Below are 25,141 nucleotides of genomic sequence, written 5' to 3' on the forward strand. Positions count from 1 at the left end.
TCCAAATAAAAGTCATATAGGGGAAGGAAAAGTTTTCTGGAGACTAATAATGAAGGTTTCAGTGTTTTGCTTAATATCTGTAGGAAAAGATAAATGAGCCAATTATTTATATGCTTAAAAAAAATTAATTTCAGTACTGGTGTGTAAACAATGCAAAGAACCATTTTCCATTGAGCAAGCCATTACATGGATTTGATTTATGACTTAATTGCAAAATATCGTTGTATCTGATGCAACTCCAGTATTTGGCAAAGATGTTTATTTTTTATGCTGTAGATGATAAAGATTAAAACAAATTAGCTACAAGAAAGTGAGAGCCTGCACATGGCATGACTACTTCTATTGGGGAATCCCAAAGGCAGATGCTGTATGTGAGCTTCAGTGCAACTACCGCATTCCTGGAGAAAATGGTTGCTTTGGTAGATATGCTAGCCTCCCTTTCACTCCTGGCTGCCCTCTTCTACTTGTTGCATGACTACAGCTGCCATGTATGGCTGGTTAGGATGCTTACACATACAGTGAACACCCCCAGTGTACTTAAATATCTAATATTCCCCTACCAAATCCTGTGGGGGGGGGTGTGTGGGAGAGGAAGAGGAACAGGAGTTGGCTCTTAGTCCCCATTTTTATATTATTTTGTTTGTAGTTACACAGTAATTTCTATGGCTTTAGAAAGAAGATAAAATGAGCTGACTTCACTCCTGGTGTGACTTGCTCCCATTGCCTGTCCTCAGGATGGGTTTGCAGAGTTTCAAGTCAGCATAGATTAACATTTTCAGCAAATGATAAAACAAGACATTTTGAATGCTTTATAGCACGAATCATCCCATAAAATAGAGATGTTAAAAGAAAAATCACTGTGGTTGTGGCTTTCAACTAAATGCTGTTCCAAATGTGTAGCTTTGCTTTATCTCTCATCACTGACTTCTCACTGTTATTTTTCATCTTCCCTTCGTGGAGCTAGTGGGGATTGATGTAGAGGGAGTCAGTATAATCACAGCATGATATGTCAAAAATGCATGGTGTCATGAAGTTAACCATCACTTAATCCTATTAATTGGTTAAATAAGCTCAGTGCATTTGTTAAAACTCTTAAAGTTTCAGTTATGCATAACTACACAGAAATTTTCAAAAGTAAGTTATTCATCCACCAGGCAAACCCACTCCCTGTAAAAAGCAGACAGAAAACCTTGGATCTTCTGCAAACTGTCAATCTGTCAAATCAATAAAGGCAAAATTTTTCAGCTTGGGAACATCTCTGTAGTTATATACATGGTAACTCAATCTGAAGTACATGGCAGATAAGGCACATTTTGTATGAGCGACAAGGAAGGGAAGAACCAGTCTGTTTTTAAGAATTAGTGTAAATTTCTTGACCTGCAAAATAGAAGAATTAATTGGTTCAAAGCAATGACAGAATTTGTGGTGATGGAATTAGGAGCTAGAATTATATTTGTTATATTAATTTTTATATATAGATCTGTATACTGTACAGATCATTAAAGAACAGAAAATAAGATGTATAATTTCTTTTGGATCTAGGGAAAAGTCAATTGTTTTGTAGTTCTCTTTCATTTGAAACACATGTTCAGTTGTTATGTAATGTTATCAGATCAAGAGAGAAGTAACAGTGATTGCGCAGGGAAAAAGTGTTTGCACAGATTCAGTGATCTGTTTACTGAATCTTGGATACACTGTTGTACAGCAATATAAAAAGGAGATAGCAAATGGTAGTACAACAGAATAAAAACCATCGTATCAGCATAAATGTTAAAAAGCGCCTGTAGAGGGATTTGTGAACACTGTAGTTGAAATAAGGACCTCTTGTACCAAGTGAAAAACTAAAGCATGAAACTAAAAACGTTGTACACATTTTAGGTAATTCATTGCAATAAGTTGACGTTATGTTTCCATGAATTTGTATAAACATATGGTTATTCATAAAAGAGTGGAATGTTCTTTACTAACCAACTAACCTGATCTGTGATTTCTTCCTTTTTCCTTTCACCTTCCAAATGCATGACCTTGATGGGATGCTAGGATGAATCTGGCAATCTACACTCCGATGAATTTAAAGCCTGCCTCATCAGTCTAGGACAGGTTGGAAATGATCTGCAGGTAGAGGAAACTGATATTGTTTTGTTTTCAGATAGGCCAATATAATAATTGCCAATTGTGGAGTTAAACACCAGTGTATTCAGCACAATGCTGTAAAAAGATTCTGCCCCTGGGAAGGCAGCTGGATTAGAAGGACTCTCAGCATACCTTGGAACCACAGTTCTTGGACTGTGCATTTTTCAAAGATTTTTCAGGTTGCTTCTTTCACTTGATGAGACAACTGTGGGAAACTTCTATGCTTCTTGCACCCAGACTTCTCATTTTCCTTTCCTCAGACTCAACACAAGCTCTCTACTGCTCTCTCCTTGTTCAGAATGATCAGTCTTCTCGCAGCCACTGTATTATACCACAAAACAGAGGACAAATTTCTTTACCTTATTACTGTCATGCCTTTTACTGTTTATTCACCTCTGAGCCAGGAATGACACATGTGGTTGCCTGTAAAATAAGCAACCTCCTTCTATACAAGGTCTTCCAGTGACTTTCTGCTAAGTTTTGCAAGTGCCGTCCTTTAAGTCAGTGCGCTCATCTCTTTGTTGTAGTCTAGAGCTTGAAGAATAGTCGGAAGACGGAAAATCCATGTATTTATTTCCTATAGGAAAGCAAGGAGCAGGCAGCTCTTATCATGCACCTTGGAGGTGGAGTGTTTTAAATAGTCAGTGATACTCTATTTTGTCTGTTTTTAACTATGCTTCTAGTCACTACGCTGTCCTTTGCAGAAAATTGAAAAGACTTTGCGTATCAGGGAGGCAGCTTGTGCATCTCCTCATTTTGACTAGTTTAGTAACAAACTTTTCTCCTTGCTCTTTTCTTTGTCTTCTCTGGTTGTCTCCTCTGTATTTTTGTCCTCTCCCTTCTCTCTCCCCTGACCTTTCACCTTGTGGTGAAAATGTCTGTTTCCTGTGTGTAATATGTTAGCTACTTCTTCCTCCTCTAAAACTGCTGATGATTCTGGTGATCTGCTTGGGCAATATCAATGAATACTGTTCATACACTGGATCCAATTTCCCAATGGTCTATACTCATCATCACTGAAAATGACCTTGGATGCTTCACACCTTTCCTTCCTATGTTCCTTACATTGTTTTGGTCAATAGAGGAAGAATGGACTGATGGACCACGATGATTTCAGAGCTTGCCTGATTTCAATGGGTTATGATTTGGTATGAATTTTACGAAACAATGGCAATTGATTTTGATTACAACTTGTGACATTAACCCAGCAACACTAAACCTTATTTAGACTGGCAGAATACTAATAATATAATTTACACTAGAGATATTAGTTCCTTGTTTGTTTGCTTTTTCTGTGTTTTCAAATGGTTAAAAAGGAAGTTAAAAGTAAAACTAGACACTTGAGAACCATATTCTATGGTCAGCTGTATTGCTCTTTGAATAATAAGGAAATTTTCAAAGTTGAATTTAACAGTCATTAAATCTTTATTTTTTCTTTCTTTTCTATGTAAGATCAAATTTTTTATCTGCATGAGGAAGGACAAGTTTGATGTTTTTCACTCTTATTATTCTCATGAACTAGGTTTGAGTGTTGCACTCTTTTCCCTCATTTTTCAAAAAAATAAAAAATCCCCTCATCCATACATACCAGTTCATTCTTTTTAGTGGGGGGAAAAAAAAAATCAGCCAAAGTTGAACTCTCCTGTATTTGGCATGACATTTTTAGAATTGTTTCCCTCAGTTCTTTGTTTAGTGAGTCTGCCCCAATACTTCTTGGGGTATTTTTCCATGTTCCTGTGCAGTACCTAAATTATCAGGGGGTTATTATTTGTTTTAGGAGGTGGTGAAAAATGAAGGGTTAAAACAAGGTTAACAGGCACTGAGAGAGAATGGCACGGGGGGGGGGAAGTTACAGAAAGCTAATTTAAAGGTATGTGCTATGTATTTAGGACAAAGAATATCTTTTTCAGAGGCACCATGGCTGTTCTACAAAAGAGAGGTAGTCATTTAAGATCCCATATTTCACTGACTATGACATTTGTGTTCCTAAGTCAGTAAAATGCTTTAAAGACTATGACCACTGGTCCCTACTGGGCATGCGGACATGGGCTTCATGGGATTTCAGAGACTGATATTACAGTGACCTTTTTCTTTTTTTTTTTATTATTTTTTAATTCTCTGAAAGGGTGAAGCTGAGTTTGCCCGGATCATGTCTCTGGTTGACCCCAATGGACAAGGAACTGTTACTTTCCAGTCCTTCATTGACTTCATGACCAGAGAAACGGCAGATACAGACACAGCTGAGCAAGTGATAGCTTCCTTCAGAATCCTGGCTTCAGATAAGGTCAGTCATTGTGCTGCTGGCTGTAAGGATTAAATAGCTCTCCTGTTTAGCTCTTATTTACTGAAAGTCTTATACAAGCTTTTCAGTAATTATGAAGCTTTGTTTTGAGTTTATAAGAGTTCAGAGAAGGCACTTGCCTTTTTTCTCGTATGGAACCAACACTCTTAGCTGAAATGTGTGCAGAATTCAAGGCTTGTATTGTCACACAGAGATAACAAAAATAGACATCTTAGAGAATGAAATCTTAGGCAAACAGTTTGTCCATATAATGGATATATTGTACATCAAGCTGTTTCCACACAGCAGCCTTCATTAAAGGGAAACTCATTCTGCCTTTCATGATGTTGTCTGGATGTTTCAGTGCAGAATTTGGCCCTCTGGAACACAGCCTGGGTCAATTGCACAAGCTTACACCCAGTTGTGAGCCAGGTCATGACCTGACATCTCATGCAACAGGGTGATGCAATGTGGCATTGCCCCATCCTAGGAGGAAGCTTCCTCTGTTCCTCCACGGGTACATGGAGGAAGCTCCTGAGTTTGGAATTGTCTCCTCCCAACAGCCAGATCCACTGGTGAGTGAGCTGTGTTAAGAAGACGAAAGGGAGGACAATGGCAACACAGTAGCCTCTGGAGGAGTCAGGGCCTCATCTGCCAGGAAACCAATCCTGTGCTATTGAGAAAGAAGAGATCACAGCAGTACGGGTCTATTTGCCCAAGCTCGCTCTATTGATTTTCTCATTCTGACTGTTTGTATTGATTTTGTGATCTCAGTTATTAAGGACCACATTCTGAACTCAGGACATGTTTGCAGTAGTCATCACAGTTACTGTGGACCTCATTTTGAATTCCAGACGTGTTCTCAGTAGGAATTCATGTGGAAGATGAAAGCCAAGGTCTCAGGAAAATACAATTTTCTTTATGTTGCTATTTTAAACAATGCCAAGTCTATTAGTGTTTTCAGAGTGTATTCTTCATATCACAAATGCAAGCCATTAATAGCAATAGTGCATCTTTCATTATAAATATATTAGGATGCTGAAGTTACCAGGATCTAGCTGACAGTGTGTCTGCCCTGTCACTGCAGGAGGGGCAGTAAGGCACTCTAGGGATATGCAACTAGCTACCCATGGATGAACTCCTGTAGCAGTAGCCGTCTACCCACTGCTGCACAGTGATCAGTCACTAACATGCACAGGTACATATCCTGAGACTGGATTTTAACCTAATCAGTTTGTTGGTGTAGGATTATCTCCTTCATTATTAAGGGTCGAGTTTATCAAGGGGAACATTTGTTTTCAGGAAAATGAGCAGGACATCCAAGTGTATTAGCTGCAGTTACAGAAAATGAATGTACTTTATGTCTTTGAAGAATACATACTGAATTTGTCAATCGTTTCCCCCCTCACAGCCTTACATCCTCGCAGATGAGTTACGTCGAGAGCTGCCTCCTGAGCAGGCTCAGTACTGCATCAAGAGAATGCCTCCATACACTGGCCCAGGTTCTGTTCCTGGGGCTCTGGATTACACCTCATTTTCATCAGCACTGTATGGAGAGAGTGACCTCTGATTCTGTAATTGGCTGTATTCATAGTAAACACAAAAAATACCCACCTGATTGCCCAGATTGCTTCTCAAAAGGTTTGACAAGCTGATTTAAAAATGAGTTTTACAAATGCAGTAGGTATCTTCAGTGTAAAGTGCTATTACTAAAGCAACTAGTGTATATTAATGTGTGCAGCACGCTAGATTACTGCATTGTTGTTTTTAGGTTGTCTGTCCTATACAATGCTAGAAAATATTAAAAAAAAAAAAAAAAAAAAAGGCAAGATACTGACTTTGGAAATATCCCTTAAGAAGATAGAATGTAAGGCCTAAGAACATTGAAACTTCCAATTATTTAGACTCACAAAATATTTCTCCATTTTCAGAATGTTTCAATGCCCTTTGTGCTTCTTTTACGATGTTCATAAAACTATGTTAAAGTCATGCTTTTTTCTTTCATAGAGCAATGCTATTTTCCTCTTATGATTTCTGATTTTATATGCTTCTGCTGGTGAAATTTAATAACATATTAAAATGAAGTTTTTCAGGGAAGAAATATATCAAAGAAGTAAACTACTTAATTACTAAAACAATCCAGAATGCTATGTCTTTGTCTCTTAGAGATGGTTTTCCAATATCACAAAGAATTGTAATGTAGGGGAAAAAAAGCTGAAAAGCTGATTAAATTGCAGGTTTAGAGTTATGTTAGCAGTACTTTTAAGCCTTTAACTTTTACAGATGAGGGAGTACAACTTTTATAATCAGAAATAACAAGGAAGCTAATTTTATGTGAGCTGTTTTGTTTTGAAACCCTCTTTCTTGTCTGTGTTGGACAATGTTTGTTTCTCAGTATAAGAAAGCCAGTCCCTTGTTACATTAGTGGGCAACATTCATCTCCATCCTGAATAATGCAAAATCCTATCTGAGCAAATGTAGCATGGTTGTCTTGCAGCTTTAACTGTTCCGTGCTCAAATTACAATTTGTCTTGACTTCTGCTGGTTCACAGGCAGTTTGGTCTGTATTGGTCTGGGAACTGTTTGTTCTACTGTTTTTTTTTTTTTTTCCATCTTGAGAAATAAAATAAAAAAGCAGTAACTTTTTTACTTGAGCCTACTGTCACTGAGGAAATGCAATGTAATCAAAGAAAACCATTTACAAATGGTGAAGTGAGCTCTGCAGCCCAGTGCTATTAAAGCAACGATGTGCCTATTAAATAAAGTCTGCTTTTCAAAATCTTATGAGACTTCTGTCATTGACAATCATCTAGTGTTTCCCTCTAAGAATTTGAAATATATCTGAACATTAAAGGAGGTTTGTCTATGGAAAGTTCAAAAAATGTCATGCATTTCTGTACATTATGTTTGCATGAACAACAGGTGCTATGTGCTGGAGGGGCAGGTATAGCCTCATGAAGCGACATGGAGCTCAGAGTGAATGGGACAGTGTTTCCACTCGAGTCACCTGGCACATGTCCAGAGCGTATCAGACTCTTAGTTTAGATTGTTTTCAATGAGATGTGGACACTACTACTTTTGAAAATGTTGGCCTTAACCTTTCTGTATCTCTCTTTTTCCTCTTACACAAAAAAGCAGGTGTTAAGTACACAATAACGCTTTCATTGGTCTTTGCTTCCTGCAAGGTGAGGTGCGTGTGGTGTGAGCAATTTCAAAACAATCCCAGAGGAGATGGGCAACAAATAACTCTCCTCCTCCACCTTGTGTACCAATTTCACTTCCAGCCAAATGACTGCTGGGCAGGCTGAATCCTATTAAATAAATCTCTATATCTCTCATTGTTACAGTTTAATGCAACCAGAAGAAAGACACTGAACTTGCAAGCAGAGCACAAAAGCAAAATCTCAGTGCTACAGGCGAGATTATGCTAAAAATTGGCACAAAGGCAGTTTACATTTCACAATCCTTTTGGGTGCTATTTATGCTCTCTAACTGCTAGATTTTACTGGTAGGAGTCTGATTGTGATATCCTTCCTATTTCTGATAATATAAAAAAGACTTTGAAACTCATCCTTTAGCTAAATGTTCTGTTGATCAAAGTGGGTGAGAGATAATGTTCTTAGCACCATGAGAAGAAGACTTCTGTAAAGTACTTTTTCCATTCCCATATCAGGTTTCTAATTTCTAGAGCAAAAACAAAACCAGTGGCAGACATCTGAAAGGATTAATTACCCATCCGTACTTGCCTAAAATGTTATTCCATATTTATTAATTTATTTCATGTAAAAATAAAACCAAAAAACAATCACCAAGTTCTTTCTGCCAGCATCACCTATTTCTAGGGTAACTAGGTAAATAAATAAACTGCATTATTTTATCCTGAAGCAGTCTTTAAAGGTCTTTAAAATATTCTGTGATCAAATTGTAGGGCAGTGGGCATGCTAGAGACATTTCCTTTTCCTCTAAGGCTCAATTTTTAGTAACTGACACTTCACTTGCATTTTTTCTGTATAACCAGTCTGTTCACATTGGAAATCAGTGGTTTCAATTATGTTTTCTGTCTACGCCATTCTGGCAGCAAACTAGTTTTTTTATGACAACATGTAGTAATTGGGCCCAAGGTAATGAATACACCAGTCATGGGCGTCAGATCAAGGTTCAATAGGAGAAGGTACGGCATGATTTTGACAATCATGTGAATGAAGGTTATAGGATAAGGTAAAATTCAGAAAGAAAATAAGGTTTTAAGTTGCTTTAATGACTGTAAAACTGAAGTCCTGTGTGACTTCAGATAGATACAACAGATTTTTGAAAATCTTCCTGCCAGAATTATCTTGATTTTCCAGTGATCATCTTCAGTCAGTTTTTCTGTTCTTCACAAAGGTGCTGATGCAGGTTGAGAACAGTGTTGTCAGCTCTGTGCTATCTTCATACCTCCTTTCTTCATAAATAGAGTTTCCAGAAGTTTATTTCTTACCTACTGGCCACAAAAGGCTTAAATGAGAGCAGCAGCTAGTGGCTTGTATTTCCATCAGAACATACTCCATTCTTGGAGAAGGCCATACTCTTTCATTCAGGTTGTTCCTGGTGTCTGTAGAAGTTATCTGAAACAGTAGCATTCTTGACAAAGGAGGAAAATGCTTTATATTAGCAGTTGGATTTGGATGGCAAGCACAGGTGTTTTTTTTTGTTTGTTTGTTCAGCTTAAATGACTTGTAGTTTGGAGTAATTCTGTAAGGCAGTAGATGCTTGATAGTTGCTAGTACATGAACAGTACCTTACGAGCATGCCTCCAACATTGATAGTGGTGTCAGTATTTTTTTTTTGCTGTGCTTTTACAAACATCTCTAGTAATACTTAGATGAGAGCTAATTACTAATTAATTACTTAGCTATCAGGTGACACTGCTTTGAAGAACATTAATGGCTTAACTTTGCCAAATCCAAATCCTCATCTTCTTCAGTGGGACTGTACATCTTGGTGCAGGATGGAGTTCTAGACTTTGAAGACAGGAACACACCTGAGGTCATTCTTCAAAAGAAGTAAGGAACAAAGTCAATAAAGGTTCAATATAGACACTGAATGCTGGGAGTCATCTGTATGACAAATACTTAGAAATAAGGATGAGCTCAGTCAGACAAGAAGGCATGTGTATCATTTCCATATCTTAAGCACAAAGTAAGAATGATTAAATAAAAGATCTGGCTCTCAGGTTGTGTTCTAATAGAAAATGACTTTGAAGCAGCTGTAAGTTTGTCACAGTAAAAGTTCAGTACAATATGCCTTGGCTTTCAATTCCTGATGAACATATTTCTAACCAGGGAAAACTAAGCAGTCTGGATAATTGTATTTTGTCGGATTTTATATATGAAAAATCTTCCCATTGGCTACTTCTGGAGAGAGTGCCAGAGGAGGTAGCACTGTTGTGGTATGAACATGTCAGGACAGTGCACAAAAAGCACCCCAAAAACTCAGAAACAGAAAAATATCCCCTGAGATGCCAAAAATACTCAAATATGCAAAACCTCCTATAATTTTACAGTATGACCATTGCTAGTGTTGTTTTAACCTTACTGGTCTCTAAGGTGTTTCTCTCTTTGTAAACATTCACTAGGTTTCAGAATAACTGAAATATCTGTTCCTTCCCCGTGCCCTCTTCCCCAGGTTTTATGTTTAACAACCTGTGCGCTTGCTTGCTTGTGTGTCAGTCTACCTTCTGCTTCATGAAGGAATTTATCTGTGGAGCTGCTACATCGGGGTAAAGTCTGTGCCACAGACAGCTGTTGGCATATTCTGATAGGAATCGACTTGTTTCAGACCAAATATTTTAATATAGAAAAGCTGATTGTCCTAAACTAGATTTCATTTTATTTTGCTCTCTCTTTTTAAAACATGTGATTCCTTTCTAATTTTAAGCCAAGGTGTGGGCTGCCACCACAAAGGACAAGTCAATCTCCACTTTTTCCATGATCCCATTTATTTATAAATAGAACAGTTCCCTGTTCTGGTTACTGTGCTGGCTGGGAATATATTCAGTGTACTAAGAAGGAGAGATTATCCCTTCCAACAGCAGTCTGTATTTACATTATCTTGAAGTGATTGTAGTCCTGTGGAATTAGGGACCCAACCACATGCTTTCACTAGAAGTTCTTTATTATTCCAACAAATGAATGTTTATGTGTACACAGCAAATATTGATACAGTACTAGGAATACCACTCATTTCCCTCATAAAGAAGGATAACTACGTTAACAGACAAGTCCAGTCATTTCCACATGTGAGCTTGACTAGGATTTCATATTCCAATCTTCAAAATAAATTGCCAATTTGCTAGGCTTTTGGAAATTTCATTAGCATCTGTAATAGTGTGTTGCACAAACTTGATTATTGGTGTATTACTTCAATTACTTGGAAATGAAATATATTGGATGACTGTCCTGAGGCTATTTTAACACCCCTCCATCCCTCATCTGCTTACTCTTCTCTGTTTTGTTTTAAAAACCTGGCTGTTCTATCTGGCCCCAATTCACGGAAACTTTCTTCCCTACAAGATATCTTTTAATGCTTAAATTGAAAGATGCTCTCAAGTGCTTTCCTCAGGAGGAGTGGTTCTCAAATGTGCTTTCCCAAGCTTCAGCCTTCAAACTGAGTAAATGCTCCTTGTGTCAGGAGCTCAGGTATAGAAGAACTCTAGTGGCACCACACTCAGGGTGTTCTCTCTCAGGTTTTCGCTAGTCTGCTGGCAACAACACAGGAAAAAAATGTTTGCATAAATTGCCAGCAAGTCTTGCCTTGGCTGGAACTTAGCCATTAATATAGGCAGGTCAAATTAATACCATTAAAAACCAACCAACCAAACCCAAACCAATCAAACATAGCATGACTGTATCAAACAGCTTGTTCAGACTATTATCCTGGCTCCATCAGTTACTGATAGCAGGCACAATGGAAGTGTGTAGAAGCAAGGCAACCCAGTGCCATGTGTGCCCAGAGCACTCTCCCAGCAGTAATTTGTGGGTCAGGAACTTGTGGAACAGTACACACTGATGGGAAAGATTTATTCTGGTTTTCTGCTATAGTAGTATCTTCTCTGAGAACTCTTCTATATTTTCTCTCAGGAGGACCTGCTATTCCTATAAATTCTCAGCAGGCTATTGGATATGTTTCTTTAGAAAAAAAAAAAAAAAAAAAAAAAAAGGAGTAAAGGTTTACTGTTTGTGCTTTTATCTTTTACAAACTCTTCCTCAAAGTCTTTGCTTTCACTTATCTCATTACGTTTACGCTGTCAGAATTTATAATCCTGTTTTCTTCACATAATCCAAGAGAGAGGAAATCCTATCTCCTGTGAGATAAAACCCACCACCATCACCATCAAAAAACACAGAAACCTAGCCCAGTCAAGCCTGATTATTTAACTGAAAACCAGACACCCCATGGTGACTGGTGTATGCCTGCGTGACTATCATGAGTAGGTGTAACAGACACAGTGCTGTCAGACATGAAATGCCTGAGGTCCTATCTACTAACACTGTGATTAAACCAAAGATACAGAATTTAATATCATGCAGCATGTTGCATAACAGTCTTGCTGTTGGTTGTTCATCTTCGAGAGACAACAGTCCGTGGCAGTTATAACTTTCAGCTTTGTTATTTGCTAACTGAAGTTGACAAAGCCTAATTTCCACAGCAAGCTGGAGAGCACCTGTAAAGGCCAGAAAACAGTCTGGCCGCTTGGAAACAAAAACTGTGTAATTATCTGAAGTGACTTGTGGAAGAAGTGGCTGAAACATTAATAGTTATATATATATGTATGTATAAATAAATATACAGGTATTGTTATGTTATTTAGCATGTATTATATTTCTTTTTTTTTTTTTCTCCCATTTTTCATTTGAATATAGTTGCACATGCATTTGTAAGAAGTTAAACTTATACTTGTGGAAAACACAAATGTAAAAAGAAATTAATGAAAAAACATTTTTTATAGTTTTCATTCTTCCCCATAACGATCTACATTTCTGTCATCCACCCCCACTGGCCTTGTGAACACTCCAAATTAAATATATTGATTATGCTTATGTCAGACATTTTCTTCCATCAATAATAAGAAACTTGCTTTTTTATTTTCTTTCAGGAAGAACAACTAAAAACATTCCTTTATGACTGATCCCAGCTGACTGCTCTTTGGCTCTTCTTATTTGGGAGCTTGGGCTTTTCATAAGAAACATTGCTTCTCCAAGCCAGACCAAGAACATGGATGGCCCAGTGTCTATTTGCAGAGGACAATTGACTGGGATAGCTATAGAGGAATAAATATTCTGCCAGCATCCTTTTGAATAGCTCCTCATGTCAACACCTAACTCAGAGTAATTTCCGCTTTCTGTATGGTGGCATTTAACTGCTGTGTTACTCTACAGACAGGATTGTCCTTATCAGAGGCCAGTTGTTTGCCTTTTCTGAAAAGGCATCATTCTTCCTGCAAGCTTTTACTGTCTATTTGCAGAGAGCTTTCCTTTCTAACCCAGCCACCAGACTTTTTCTGAACACCCTTTCCCTGCTTCCAACAGCTGTCCTTTAGAGCTTAAATGTTCCTGACTGGAGACATTAACTTAAATCTAGTTTAATGATCTCAAGGTTTCCTTGAATCTGATTTTGAAGGGAGGCACTTTATTTCTACTTGATCAGAACACAGCCATTCTTGTTTTGTTCCAAGGCAATAAATGAGGTAATATTCCCTTTGGTTTTATAAAGTATCCTTAGGTTTATCTGCTACTGCTGTACTCTCTAAATTACACCCTTCAATGGCCAGGAATGTCGGTATGCCTCGCCAGCCACCAGCTATAGATGGAAAGACATCAGTGCACTGTGTGGAAAATGAAGGCATAAGCCAGAAACTATTCCACCAGCACTTTCTGACACCAAAATCCAGGTGCTTGCAGGTAGTTTAGCTCTCCACAGCAAAGAGGGGAGAGGAGAATTGAGCCTGATTCATGCTACCTGCCAGTTTGTACCCTCCTTATACCTTGCTGATGGCTCTACATGCTCCCAATATACTTGCCTGCATACAAATAGAAGTGCATACAGAAGGGAGAAGGGGAGGGAAATACAAAATATTTTCACGTGCTAGAAAACCCAGTGAGACTGTGGGCAGTCTCAGATCTACTTTCTCTTGTAGTCCTCTGATGGTACTTAGGAGCTCAAGTCATCAACAGCAACTCTATTACACGGGGTGCTGTACAGTGTATAAAGACTGCTCCTAATCTAAAGAACAGTCAGGAAATGTACAAAGGAAATGCTAGATGGGATGTCATAGTGCTAACAGAGACTTATGAGGAGTTGCCAGGGGATCTTAGGCTGCTTAATACATTGCAGTCTTTTCAAGTGTTAAAATGCATAAGTAAATCTTCTAGTTTTACCAGACAAAAAGAGATGTCAAGAAAAAAAAATAAATCAAAGGCAATTATTGTAGACCACAGGCCACAGAAAAAATCTTTTACAGCCACATGGAAAACTAGCTAGAGAACAAGACCTGACTGGTGTACGTAACCACCGGGTGTAAATATTAGGCCTTTAGGGTGACAAGTGTATGTGCTTGGCTGCTCCCTCACACCTGTTTTAATGTAAATTCATATCACCAATCAAATAACAAAGGAAGGTCTTGCCCTAGAGCAGTGTTCCCTGTCAGTGTCACTTGTTCATGCTGTGGTTACTGCTTGCAGATGCAAGAGGCTTCTTGTTTCTCCCAATTTAATTTTTGAAGCTTGGATTCAATTTAGAACAAATGTTACCAGTGAGTATTCCTTCATTTCTTTCATTTATGATTTTGATTTTTAAAATATATATTTATTCGTTGTTATTATTTCCAGCAAAAGCAGTTCTTTAGAATGGTTCATATTTCTAGAACTGGTTTCTTAAACTTGTTTTCTAGCTCATGTCTGGGACTCAAATCCTTGTCACTCATCTTCCTGATCCTGACCTCATGAGCTTCCTGCTCTCCTCTCTGTTTCTGCTCTCCTACCTGGAGTTAATTGAACACATGGGATGAGCAGGGATAGCATTGCCTCAAACCACTTTTATGTAAGAGGATATCCTGATCCCCTGTAGGAAGGGTAAAGCAAATGTCACTGTTATGTCTGTGATCATAAGCAGTTTTCACAAAGGGATAAAATGTTGAAACCTAACAAATTAGACTTCAAAATAATTGAATAAACTGTGCAGTTTCAAAGTCCTTTAAAGAGAATTGACTACAAACGTGCTTTTTATAACAGTTGATAACATGCAGGATTGTTTGTCTGCCTAAGTCAGAGGAAGCCAAGTAGGGCACTGGTCTTTCTAAGTATTTTACACAGGATTCCCTTGCAGAAAATATTTAAAAGCTTGATGTTCAATGAAAGAAAACTACATTAATAGAGGCTGTGCTCTCACTCAAATGGAGTCATGACCGAGAGCTGGGAGCACTTTCTAATGCTCTGTAATGCCACTCATATCTTTCATGGCATGCAGATGTCCCTTCTTTCTGCCCCACCGTGCTTTGTCTGCTCTACCAGTGCAGAATGCACGTGGCCGCGTTACTTGGCTATTATTGTTCCATTGTCATTCCTATGCGGCCAAACTTTCCCATGTTGTCTTTCCTACATGGCCAAACTTTCCCACAGTCCCCCTTATTAGAAGCATTTTCAATGATCTCAAGCTGTTGAACACAAACTACCGTGCTTGTCAGGTTGAGTGTGATCCCATCTATGGTGCACAGGCAGCAGAGTACACCTAGGGCTTGTGCTTAGCCCCCCTCCAGTGCTTGGGCCTCTATGTCCACGCTGGTCTGTTTGGCCCTAAATACACTAGCAGGCTCCAGCTGCCCTGAACAGCCACACCTCAGGCTTCTACCTCCTGCCTGCTGGAGGTAAATACATGCCCTGGGCATGTATTTAAGCTCAGGTCCTCATCCTTGCTCCTTGCTTAAGCCATGTTGTGTGTACGCCATGTCTTGTTTGTCTTTGAGACTTCCTGGCTTGACCTCGGCCCTGTCTCATGACTACAGACTGGCACTCTCGTGCTCACTGGATTGTTGGCTGAACCTGCTAGGGTCACTGGACCTGCTTCTTTTTTGTTTGGGTACTGCAGGACCTTGTCCTTGCCTGTGAGGTTACAGCTCCTGCTTGCCTTGCCCTCACCCTTGGCTCCTGGCTTGCCTCCCCTGACAGAGCAGCCTGCTTGCCTGTTCCCTGACACTCACTTGCTTTCTACTCATGCACCTTGTCACAGAGCTACCTGACAGCCTGCATCTGCTCAGCAATTAACCCTTGTAACCTGCTCCATTTTCTGTGAGCACTTCAGTGCAGCACAGGGAAGCAGCACAGCGAGTGCCTGCTCCCTCGGACATGATGCTAACTGGACATTGGAGCACACAGGGCTTTAGTTAACCTCTGCTGGCTGCCACCCGCAACTGTGACTGCAGCTTCTGTCTACAGCTGAACCTACCCTGGCGCCAAGACCTTGAAGTCCCCCTTCACAGGGTGAGTCCTGCAGCCCAGACTGGCTCCTGAGATACTCTCTGTCTGTTCAGTGGAAGGCTTCATAAATGGCTTGTGCTAGCCATGTAGTTTGAGGGTGTCTGGCAATGTTGGGAGGAAGCTCTGTTAGGAAGTAAGGGAACAGCAGTTACCTTCAGAAACCCATTTCCATAAGCAGCCCAGAACGATCCAGGGCAAGTCTCATCCTGCACTGGGCAGGGCCAGTGCAGTTCTGACTTCGCCAGGCCATGCTAATGGGGAAAAAGAAGCTGAGAATCTCACACTCATCCACAGCAAAATGCTTTCTAACTCTCCAAGCTCAATGATCAGCAGGTGACGCATCTAGTTGCATGTGACCCGAAGTACACGCTGGCCCTTTCCCGCCATCCTTCATGCTGGCAAGAGGCAGCTGGTAAGCCTGCAGTGGTTCTGTCTCTCTCTTCTATTGACCTGATGTGGATGTCTGAAAGGTGCATACTGAAGCTTTTAAGATAGCTGCAAAATTTCATAATCATATGAAACCTGTACCAAGTTGAAAGCAGTCAACACAGCTTTGCGCAGCAGCATGGAAAATCTGTAAGGCTACACCCCTATTAAATTCCCAGTTCTCTTCATGCCTCCATTTCAGCCCTTTTAGGCATTTATATACATCCTGATCAACTCAGATTCTGTAAAGAGATGTAAAAGATTATATTCAATTCAATTCAGAATGCTAGTGTCTTCAGAGTGATAGAGACTTTGCGCTTTTCTTAAAGTAGTGAAGTCCAAAATCTGTCCTATGGTAAGCAGAACAAATGTGTTGATATTCCTCTAAACTGTGTAAATTTAATAGGCATTTGTAGTGTGCACAGAATTGGTCTTGATACAATCGGCTTTCTTTTCATTTCTGGTAATATTTTGATCTTGCAGTAGGAATGTTAACATCAGAACTTGACCTAAATGCAGCAAATCATTTCTATTTGGGCCACTAAAGTCACTAAGTTGTGGGGACTAGGAAATTAATTATTAAATTGAAATTGTAATTATTGAGCACAGAGGAGATTCCAAAAATAAAAAACAACTCTAGTGTAACTTAGTCATCCAAAATAGGGCACAAATCCAGCAGCAGCAAAATAGCAAAAGTCTTAAGTAACTTTACAGAACAGAGTGCCAAGAGCTGTGCTCTGAAATCAGATTAAGCTGTTTTTGCTTTCTGAATTCTGTATGTTGGTTTGAATGCTTCACTTGGATATAATCCTGTGAAGCATGACTGTTCTTTATTAACAGAAATAATCCCACTTTTTAAAATGAGAATTAATTATGTGAATAGCTCATTGGAGCTACAGGTCATAGGAATAAAGGCAGATAATGTAGGAATGAAAGGCATATTTTTTAATGAATATTATAGAGGTATCTAAAATACATGCTCAAATGCTAAAAGAGCATGCTGAGAATCAGTGTTTGATCTTACCAACACAGAAGGTAAGTATAAAATTTGAAAACCTGTGCGTAAGTAGAATAACAAACTGGTGAATCAGATCCTTGGCACTGGAGGAAAAAAAAAAAAAAAAAAGCTTTGTTTCAAACACTGCTTGTTTCTAAAAGATCAGTAAGAGTTTAGCTGTGTGCAGGATGAGGTTGGGAAAATGGTAATTTGAAAATACCTTCAAGTATACTGGAAATACCAAAACTTGACCTGACTTAAAGATTTTATTTTTACTAAGGATACATGTATATCTATATAAGAATATAAGAATAAGAATATAAAGAATATAAGAATAATAATAAAGAATATAAGAATAGTATAAGAATATAAAGGATTTTGGTAGGGATATTGAATTTTGAGCTCAATCCTGTTGCAATCAGGAAGATGTTAGCTTCATTGAAGTACTACTTCTAACAACTGTGAGAAACCAGGATGCTCAGCACGCTGACAGATGCTTGCATGTATGATACTGTGTGCGAAACAGATGCTTAAAGAGTGCTACCTCCCAACAGCGTTACCTTTTTTCTACTGTTGGTGTCAAGATGGCATAGGAAGCAATTTTTGTGAAAAGCCATGATGCAATACAACTTTGTAATTGTAACTTCAAGTCTTTTCCATTTAGTTAATCATTGATATGTGTGAAAATATTTCCTTTCATGCAGATAGGTGCTGGGATGGCTAGGAGAGTATTTTGGCTTTTTAATACAGGTAACATGAAGGAGATTTTGAATGTACTTGCCAGACTGGAAAAGTGATGTTTCAGGTATCAGCATACTCTCAGAAGACACTACAAAGGCCGTGATTATATGATGTTACTACTTGCTCTAGGACCCTGACCTATGGCTTCAAAATTTTTTCTCTGATGATTTATGAATCTTACTGATTGTCAAAATACATCAACCTCTCAAACTGTTCTAACTGTTATGTATTTTTATGTATTATGCTGTTGTATTTGAGTCTTATTCATTACCTGGATTTTCTACGTGACCACTACGCACGTGACAATGTTTCCCCATTTGAAAAAAAGTATTCTACAGACTATCCATAGAAGTCGCTTACTTTACAGTAGCATGCTATTTTTGGAGGACATACACTGTATTTTGTATTTATACGCTGAAAGTTTATCCCAATAAATCAGGCAAACTAGGGCTTTGGTGTAGAACTGACTTGAGATAAAATATTTGAGAACTTAAGCACTTTTATAAACCAAACATTTAATGTTACATCTAGTTTTTGCTATCCTTAAATTTGCAAAATGAACATAATGGCTAGGATTATGGTTGCTCCTGCACTCCTTAGATCACATCCAGTGAACAAGCAGCTTCCTAAACCAGTGTATAGGTTACCACCAAATACTACAAGTCTCAATAAATTCAGAAGAAGACACAGAATTTAGGTTTCATTTGACCACCCACAGAGCTCCTGGCCAGCTCCCAAAAAGAATGTACTGGAATAGGATGCGAGGTTTCTCAGACATGGGAATGATTGCACCTTGATGTTCTCCTCTCCTTTATGCCATCATTCCAGTGACTAAATTACTCTTGGTGTTACTCTCAATGTAAGAAAGGGAACAGTATTTTGACAGCCTAATTCAACAAAATAAGAACACTCCATAAGACAAAGGAAAAGCACTCTTCAAGCTTAAGAGCATTCTTACTGCAAGTTTTTGAAGGTTTCCTGCAAACACACTGCATATTAGAACTTCTCAGAGAAACAGCTGAGAAAAATCTTTGTAACTGCAGGTGTGCAGATACAGACACATGCAGGTACTTCACACTGGTGCGTACAGTAATCATTGAAATAAAGCTGAGAAAAGGGACACGAAATATCGTAACAAATGCTGCGAATCATATTAAGGCTAAAGTTCCTTGTTACTGGTCCTTTGTTGGGCAATCTGGCTCGGTAATCACTGCCCTTGGCCACTCACTGCTCTTCCCTCAAGCCTCTGGAGAATATCTTGCCTTGGTTGTGTTCGCTCAGTTGTCTGTGTTGCTCAGGCTTCGAAAACAAATTAAAAACAATCTGAGGCTGTGGTGCTGCTGCCCTCTCTTCCTGCTACTGACCTTACATCAGCTCTGGAGGCCATACAGCTGCAGACAAATTGGACCAGAGAACTGTTTTCACTGAAAAATGACCTTTAAGAGAACTGTTTTCACTGAAAAATGACCTTTAAGGAAGAATTCTGGGTGAGGGCTAGAGCCTGCACAGGAACAGGGACGGAAATATGAGGATGGAGCAGGGTGGAATTTGGGACCACCTCTTCACAGCAGAGCACTGTCCAACTGGCTCCAACTGGTTGTGAATCTGCAGAGTAAACGGGATAATGTGAAATGATCCTTTTCAGAAGCACCTTCAAACCTTCAGCTTCTTTTTTTCCACTGACCTACTTTGCAGCGCAGTTACACAAACAACTGCATCAGCACACGCAAGGACGTGCTGATCTGTGGTGCAAAGATCTGTCGCCACAAAGCAACTGTGGAGACAGTGAGCTTTTTAACCTGAATTGTTGCCAGAGAAAAACATTCATAGCTTTGTACGGCATGATAAAAAGGCTGGAAGTTGTAGAAAGTTGAAAAGGAAATGCACAGCACTGATATCCCTTAACGAATGGTTCTTAAAATGTTGCCCATCTCTAAAATACATGCAAATTCGGTGTTAAAGTGATAAAATTAACCAGTCTCTAGGACTAAATGACTTTTGCATATGTTTAGTGTATTCTGCCTTTCATGTTAGGCTTTCAAAGTGTGTAAGTTTCCAGATCATTAACAACATATACTGGAATTTTGGGAAATATTTTTGCAGCAAGAGCTTGTGCTGACCACTGGAACAGTGTGCCAAGAGGCCAGCTCTGCTCTCCACTGACATCTTGCATTCAAAACCAGAGCACGGCCTCTGCAACAGAAGTTGGATTACTCTGGTTGATTCGTAGGCTGTATTTCTTCTGAAGCTGAATTAGACATATTATTTAATCATAAAATACATTTTTATATATACTTGCATCAGTATCAGCTGAAGTGAGTTGATTATAGGTTTCTAGATCGCAGTGGACTCAAAGGGGTTGTAACCAACTACTTTTCTGTCTCAAAACAAAATTCAAGAGTAAACATTTAGCCTAGAGAATTCATCTACAGTAATGGCTCTTAATTAAATTTGAGTTCCCTTAAAATTTCCAGTGAAAATGCAGGGTCCATTGTAAGTATGGCACGCTTAGCAACATACTCTCAGCTAATAAAAGGCTTCAAAATTATTACATGCAACTAAGGCTCAGATGCCTGAAGGAGGGAAGCAAATTCAGTTATTTCCAGTAACACAGAATTAAGTGTCCTGTGCGTCTTCACATAGTATCTGAAGTCCTGTGAGGAGTGGCTGAGGGAACTGGGCTTGTTTAGTCTGGAGGAGGCTCAGGGGAGGTCGTATTGCTCTGTGCAACTGCCTGAAAGGAAGGTGTGAGGAGCTGGGGGCCGGCCTCTTCTCACAGGTAACTAGTGATAGGACTAGAGGGAATGGCCTCGAGTTGTGCCAGGGGAGGTTCAGGTTGGCAATGAGGAGACATTTCTGCTCAGAAAGAGCAGTCAGGCACTGGGACGGGTTGCACAGGGAGGTGGTGGAGTCACCGTCCCTGGGGGTGTTCAAGGAAAAGTTGGATGTGGTGCTTAGGGACATGGTTAGTGGGGTGGGATTGGCAGCAGGGCGATGGTTGGACCAGATGCTCTCGGAGGTCGTTCCCAACCCTCACGGTTCTGTGATTCTTTTGCACTGTGACTCTCACGCCATGGCCGGCGTCGGACCGTCTGCCGAACACAACGGCCATAACGGCGGCGCCGCGCGCTCCCGCGGCCGCTCGGGGCGGGGCTGGCGCAGCAGGGGGGTGACGCCGGGCGGCGGCGGGGCCGCCCCCGAGGCAAGATGGCGCCTCCCAGGCAGGCGGGCGCGGAGCCGCCGGGTAACGGCAGCGAGCGGCGGGGCGGGGGGGGGGAGGAGGATGAGGAGGAGGGAGGGGAGCGGTGGCGGCGAGGTGGGTGGGGGCTTCCCCCCGGCCCGCTCAGCAGCAGGGCATGCCGCAGAGCCCGAGCACGCTGCTCCTGGGGCTGGGCTGCGTTTCGGCGGCCACGTTATCAGTTATCAAAGCGTTCAGCTGCGGGAGGCGTGGGTGAGTGGTCTTGAAGAGACGCGACACCGCAGAACGTACGGGAAGGGGCAGCGCGGTCCCTGAGGTGCAGTACCGCTCTGTTGGGACCCGCAGGGTAACGCAGCGTGGCGGGGAGCTGCCCAGGGCCCGCCTGTTGCTGTGCTTCCTGAAACTCCTCATGCTGCCAGGCAGCACCCAGCCGCACGAGGTTTAATTAAACAGCAAGAAATTACACGGCTATCACCAGCTGTCTCTGACAGGTTGATAGCAGGAGCATCCTGTATAGCTGCTGCTACGCCTGCTTGATTTCATACTGCCCGCTATTTCTTTTTTTTCTGAGTGATGGAGGAAGTTGTGCCTGCAGCTGGAGCCAGGCAAGGCTGCCGAGCTGGGCTGCCATGTGCGAGGAGGAGTGGCCCCCTTGCTGCGAGGGGCAGAGCCTGCCCAGCCCAGCAAGTGGGCTGCTTTGAGTGCCAGTCGCTCCTTGTCATGCCTCATTTTGTGTTCTTTCACAAGCACGTGGTGAAATACAGCGTGTAATACTGTTGAAGCTTGATTGATCCTTTATTAAAGGCTTTGGAAGCAGTTTGTAATCCTTTATTCCTTTCCAGGGCCTCATATGACCAGATGATTTTGTACTAATAAACTTTTAACAGAAGCGCGTAAATAAAAATAATAAAATAAATAAATAAATAAACCTGAGAATGCATGCAAGCATCAGAAAACTTTTTTTTTAAATCAAATTGCAAGCTTTGAAGTCCTGTTTCGTATGGGAAGGAGATCACGTGTTTATCCCTTGTTATATGCATTAACGGTTGTATGTGGGTTGGATTGGGAAAAGGAGATGGATATACTTTTTGTTTTCATCCTCTGAGCTGTTGAGCTGCCACAGTGAAAATGGTAGAGTTTATGGTTTTTGAATGGCTGTAAGGCTGGACAGCTGTACAGAGGGGCATCTTGAGTGCTGGGCCAAGTTACTTGTAACATTTAGAAATGTTAGAACTTGTTTTAGGTGATCTTATTCCTCAGCTAGTAATACCCCTGCTCATATGATCTCAATCCAGAGCATTTACTTTGGGGAAGTGAAGAAGGATTAGGATATTAGGATTTTTTTTTTTAATTCTGCGTTCCCTTTCGAAAAGGGTTCACTTTTGTTCTGCCTTAGTGTGATCTGCTAAGCTAGTCCCAGCCCAAGAGCTCTGTATCTTCTATATTTTGTTTCAGTAGAGTGTAAAATTAATTTGTCCTGGGCCCTGTTAACCACTGTTGCATTGCTGCTATTTCTGTTAGAGCTATGGAGATGATTTTTCTCCTGGACTCATCTGAATGGAGGAGGAACCTGGTTTCCCAAGGCTCACCAGTGATCTTTATGAATTATTTTTTTTTATCAACTTTTGTTGATAAAAAGTTGAGGTAGGAACAGAGTTTGTAAACAGAAGAAAAAAAAAAAGCTGGCCTAATTTCCTCTGCTGAGGGATTTCTTCAAACATTTTTTTTTTATGTAGCAAACTCTTGCATCCTGCTTCTTCTGGAGATGGAAGTTAAGGGAGTCGAATGTGGACTGGGAAAGGCAGTACTTGGTTTGGCACTGCAGACTCCCAGTCCCCAGCCTTGCTTTTCTCCAAGGGACAGAGTTCATTGCCTTCTAGCATGGCTTTATGAATGGAGCCTGCCCGATTTCTGAGTTCTCTGGACATGTCTACAGTCTTTATTTCCAACTTGAAAACGGCATCGACAGTGTGGCAGGGCATACCTTAAAGTGGTGTAGGCTTCCTCATGGAAGAAGAGTCATGTGCTACCCTTAGCAAGGATGAGGAAAAAGGATTTTGGTGGACATGGAGATGCACAGTGTGCTTGTAAAGCAGTCTGCTTCTGGTACTAGCAGCTACCTTTATGATTCCCACCCCATTTCCTGCAGCCTCACCAAGGTGCTGCTGAAGAAGGACAGATTCTGAAAGCTGCTTCAGGATACGGCTCACCGCGGCCTCGGGAGCGGAGGTTAGGCAGAAACCTGCTGCGTGGCTGTGGGTGGGACGGGACCTTGAGGTGACACCCGTCCAGTAGGTGAGCTGGAGAGAAAGCAAGGCAGGCTGCCTAAGGTGCAGAGTTTAACACCAAGCAGATGGCTGTAAGTGAATGTTTGCTTCCGGGTGCGGATGTGAGCATGGGCGAAAAGTGAGTAAATAGAAGGGTCACGAGCCTGAGGGAAGCAGGAGTGGTAGTGAGAGGATGCTGCTGGCTTGGCTGTGGTGATCTCCGTGCCACGTGGTGACCTCGGGGCTGCGTTAGAGCTAGAGCCAGCTCTCGCCTGTGTGTGTGCTCAAAGCCTGTGAGTTACGCTTCACGCCAGTCCGCAGAGCAGGCATGCTTTAAGGTTAGCATTTGGGTCTTTTGAAAAGCTTTAGCTCAAGGATTGGTTTTATTTTCGTGAATAATTTGATGGTTTAATACGAGGAGGTTTAAGGCTCTTGTATAAGAACCCGCTGAGCCTTCCTGTTGATGCTAAAGCCCTCAACTTGAAATGAGGGCAACTTTCTTCCTTTTTATTTTAATCTCCCTTCAAATGCTTCATACTTGTTGTGGAGCAAAATTTATTTAGAAATTTTATTTGGCTTCTTTTGTTTGGAAGGCTAAATCTGATTGAGAGCTGTTCTTCCAGAGTGTTGGTATAAATACAACTTTGTAATACCTGACCGCCTTACCCTAGGCCTCATCTTCTCTACAGCATTATTTTTATTTTTATTTTTATTTTTATTTTTATTTTTATTTTTATTTTTATTTTTATTTTTATTTTTATTTTTATTTTTTAATAATAACGATGTCAAAACAAGTTGCATGGCATGGCAAGAATGCAGAAACAAAAAGTCAAATCAGATAAGAAGTTCCCAATGATAATTAAATACTTTTGTCTGTAAATTGTAATGATTTTTAAGTTCATTTTTGTGCTTCATTTTTTTTTTTTTAACAATAATAGTGCATAACCAAAATGCAAAACGGGTATTTACTCAGGGAGCAAGCACTAGCTGAGTTGAAGGTAAATGAAGAATACCACCTCACTCATCTGCATGCTTGTAGAAAGATTACTGGAGGTCCACTCTTGTAGACAGGTGTTTTGATAAAAGAGGAGGTATTTAATTATCTTGCTATGTTCATATTAATATGTCAGAGATGATTGTGTATGCAGTCTAAAGAGGAAATGTAGGATTATGTACTCTTGCTTTTCCAAGAGGGAGATATGTTGGCTTTTATCATTTAATATCTTGGATTATGGTTTTGGATTTTTGTTTTCTGTTTGGGTTGGGCTTTCATTTAGATCTTAAGGCACTAGAATACTGCATCTTTGTTACTAAAAATACCTCTGGAATTTCTATTGTTTTCTACTTCAGTCATTGTTAGACATGTCCTGTCTGGTATCTTATAATCAGCATGTGATTTGCCAGGTAAGTTTTATTCTGGCGTTGCTGCAGAGCAGATCTTGCTGCGTTTGTACAAAAGGGAGTAGTGCCTGGCTCTTACCTGGCGGTGTATCTTGGCATTTGGTCACTAGCAGAAGTGCAAAATCATTATTTACTATCCTAAAACTAGGAAGAGGTTCTATTGCTGTTTAGTGAACTTGTGACTCA

General features: G+C 40.3%; 2 protein-coding genes across 7 annotated transcripts in view; both read left to right on the forward strand.

The window, feature by feature from the left end:
* ACTN2 (actinin alpha 2) overlaps positions 1-6,238 on the forward strand; it is a 67,216-nt gene extending 60,978 nt beyond the window's left edge. The window contains exons 19-21 of one of the 2 annotated variants that reach the window (XM_068676232.1): positions 3,216-3,281; positions 4,259-4,417; positions 5,826-6,238. In XM_068676232.1, the coding sequence (XP_068532333.1) occupies positions 3,216-3,281; positions 4,259-4,417; positions 5,826-5,984 (384 nt within the window). In that variant the 3' untranslated portion in view covers positions 5,985-6,238. The remainder of the gene's footprint in view (positions 1-3,215; positions 3,282-4,258; positions 4,418-5,825) is intronic. The other variant, XM_068676233.1, reaches the window with a different exon arrangement.
* A 1,109-nt stretch (positions 6,239-7,347) lies between these two features.
* Positions 7,348-25,141, forward strand: part of MTR (5-methyltetrahydrofolate-homocysteine methyltransferase) — a 60,057-nt gene continuing 42,263 nt past the window's right edge. The window contains exon 1 of one of the 5 annotated variants that reach the window (XM_068676228.1): positions 7,348-15,927. Coding sequence is in view for 1 of the 5 variants with exons in the window: in XM_068676227.1 (XP_068532328.1) it covers positions 21,296-21,332 (37 nt within the window). In the remaining 4 variants the exon portion in view is untranslated. Of the gene's footprint in view, positions 15,928-21,100; positions 21,333-21,414; positions 21,540-23,734; positions 23,893-25,141 lie in introns of those variants that run through there. The other 4 variants (XR_011094636.1, XM_068676227.1, XM_068676230.1 and 1 more) reach the window with 4 other exon arrangements.

This window comes from Anas acuta, chromosome 3, assembly GCF_963932015.1.
Source record: "Anas acuta chromosome 3, bAnaAcu1.1, whole genome shotgun sequence".
Lineage (NCBI taxonomy): Eukaryota > Metazoa > Chordata > Aves > Anseriformes > Anatidae > Anas > Anas acuta.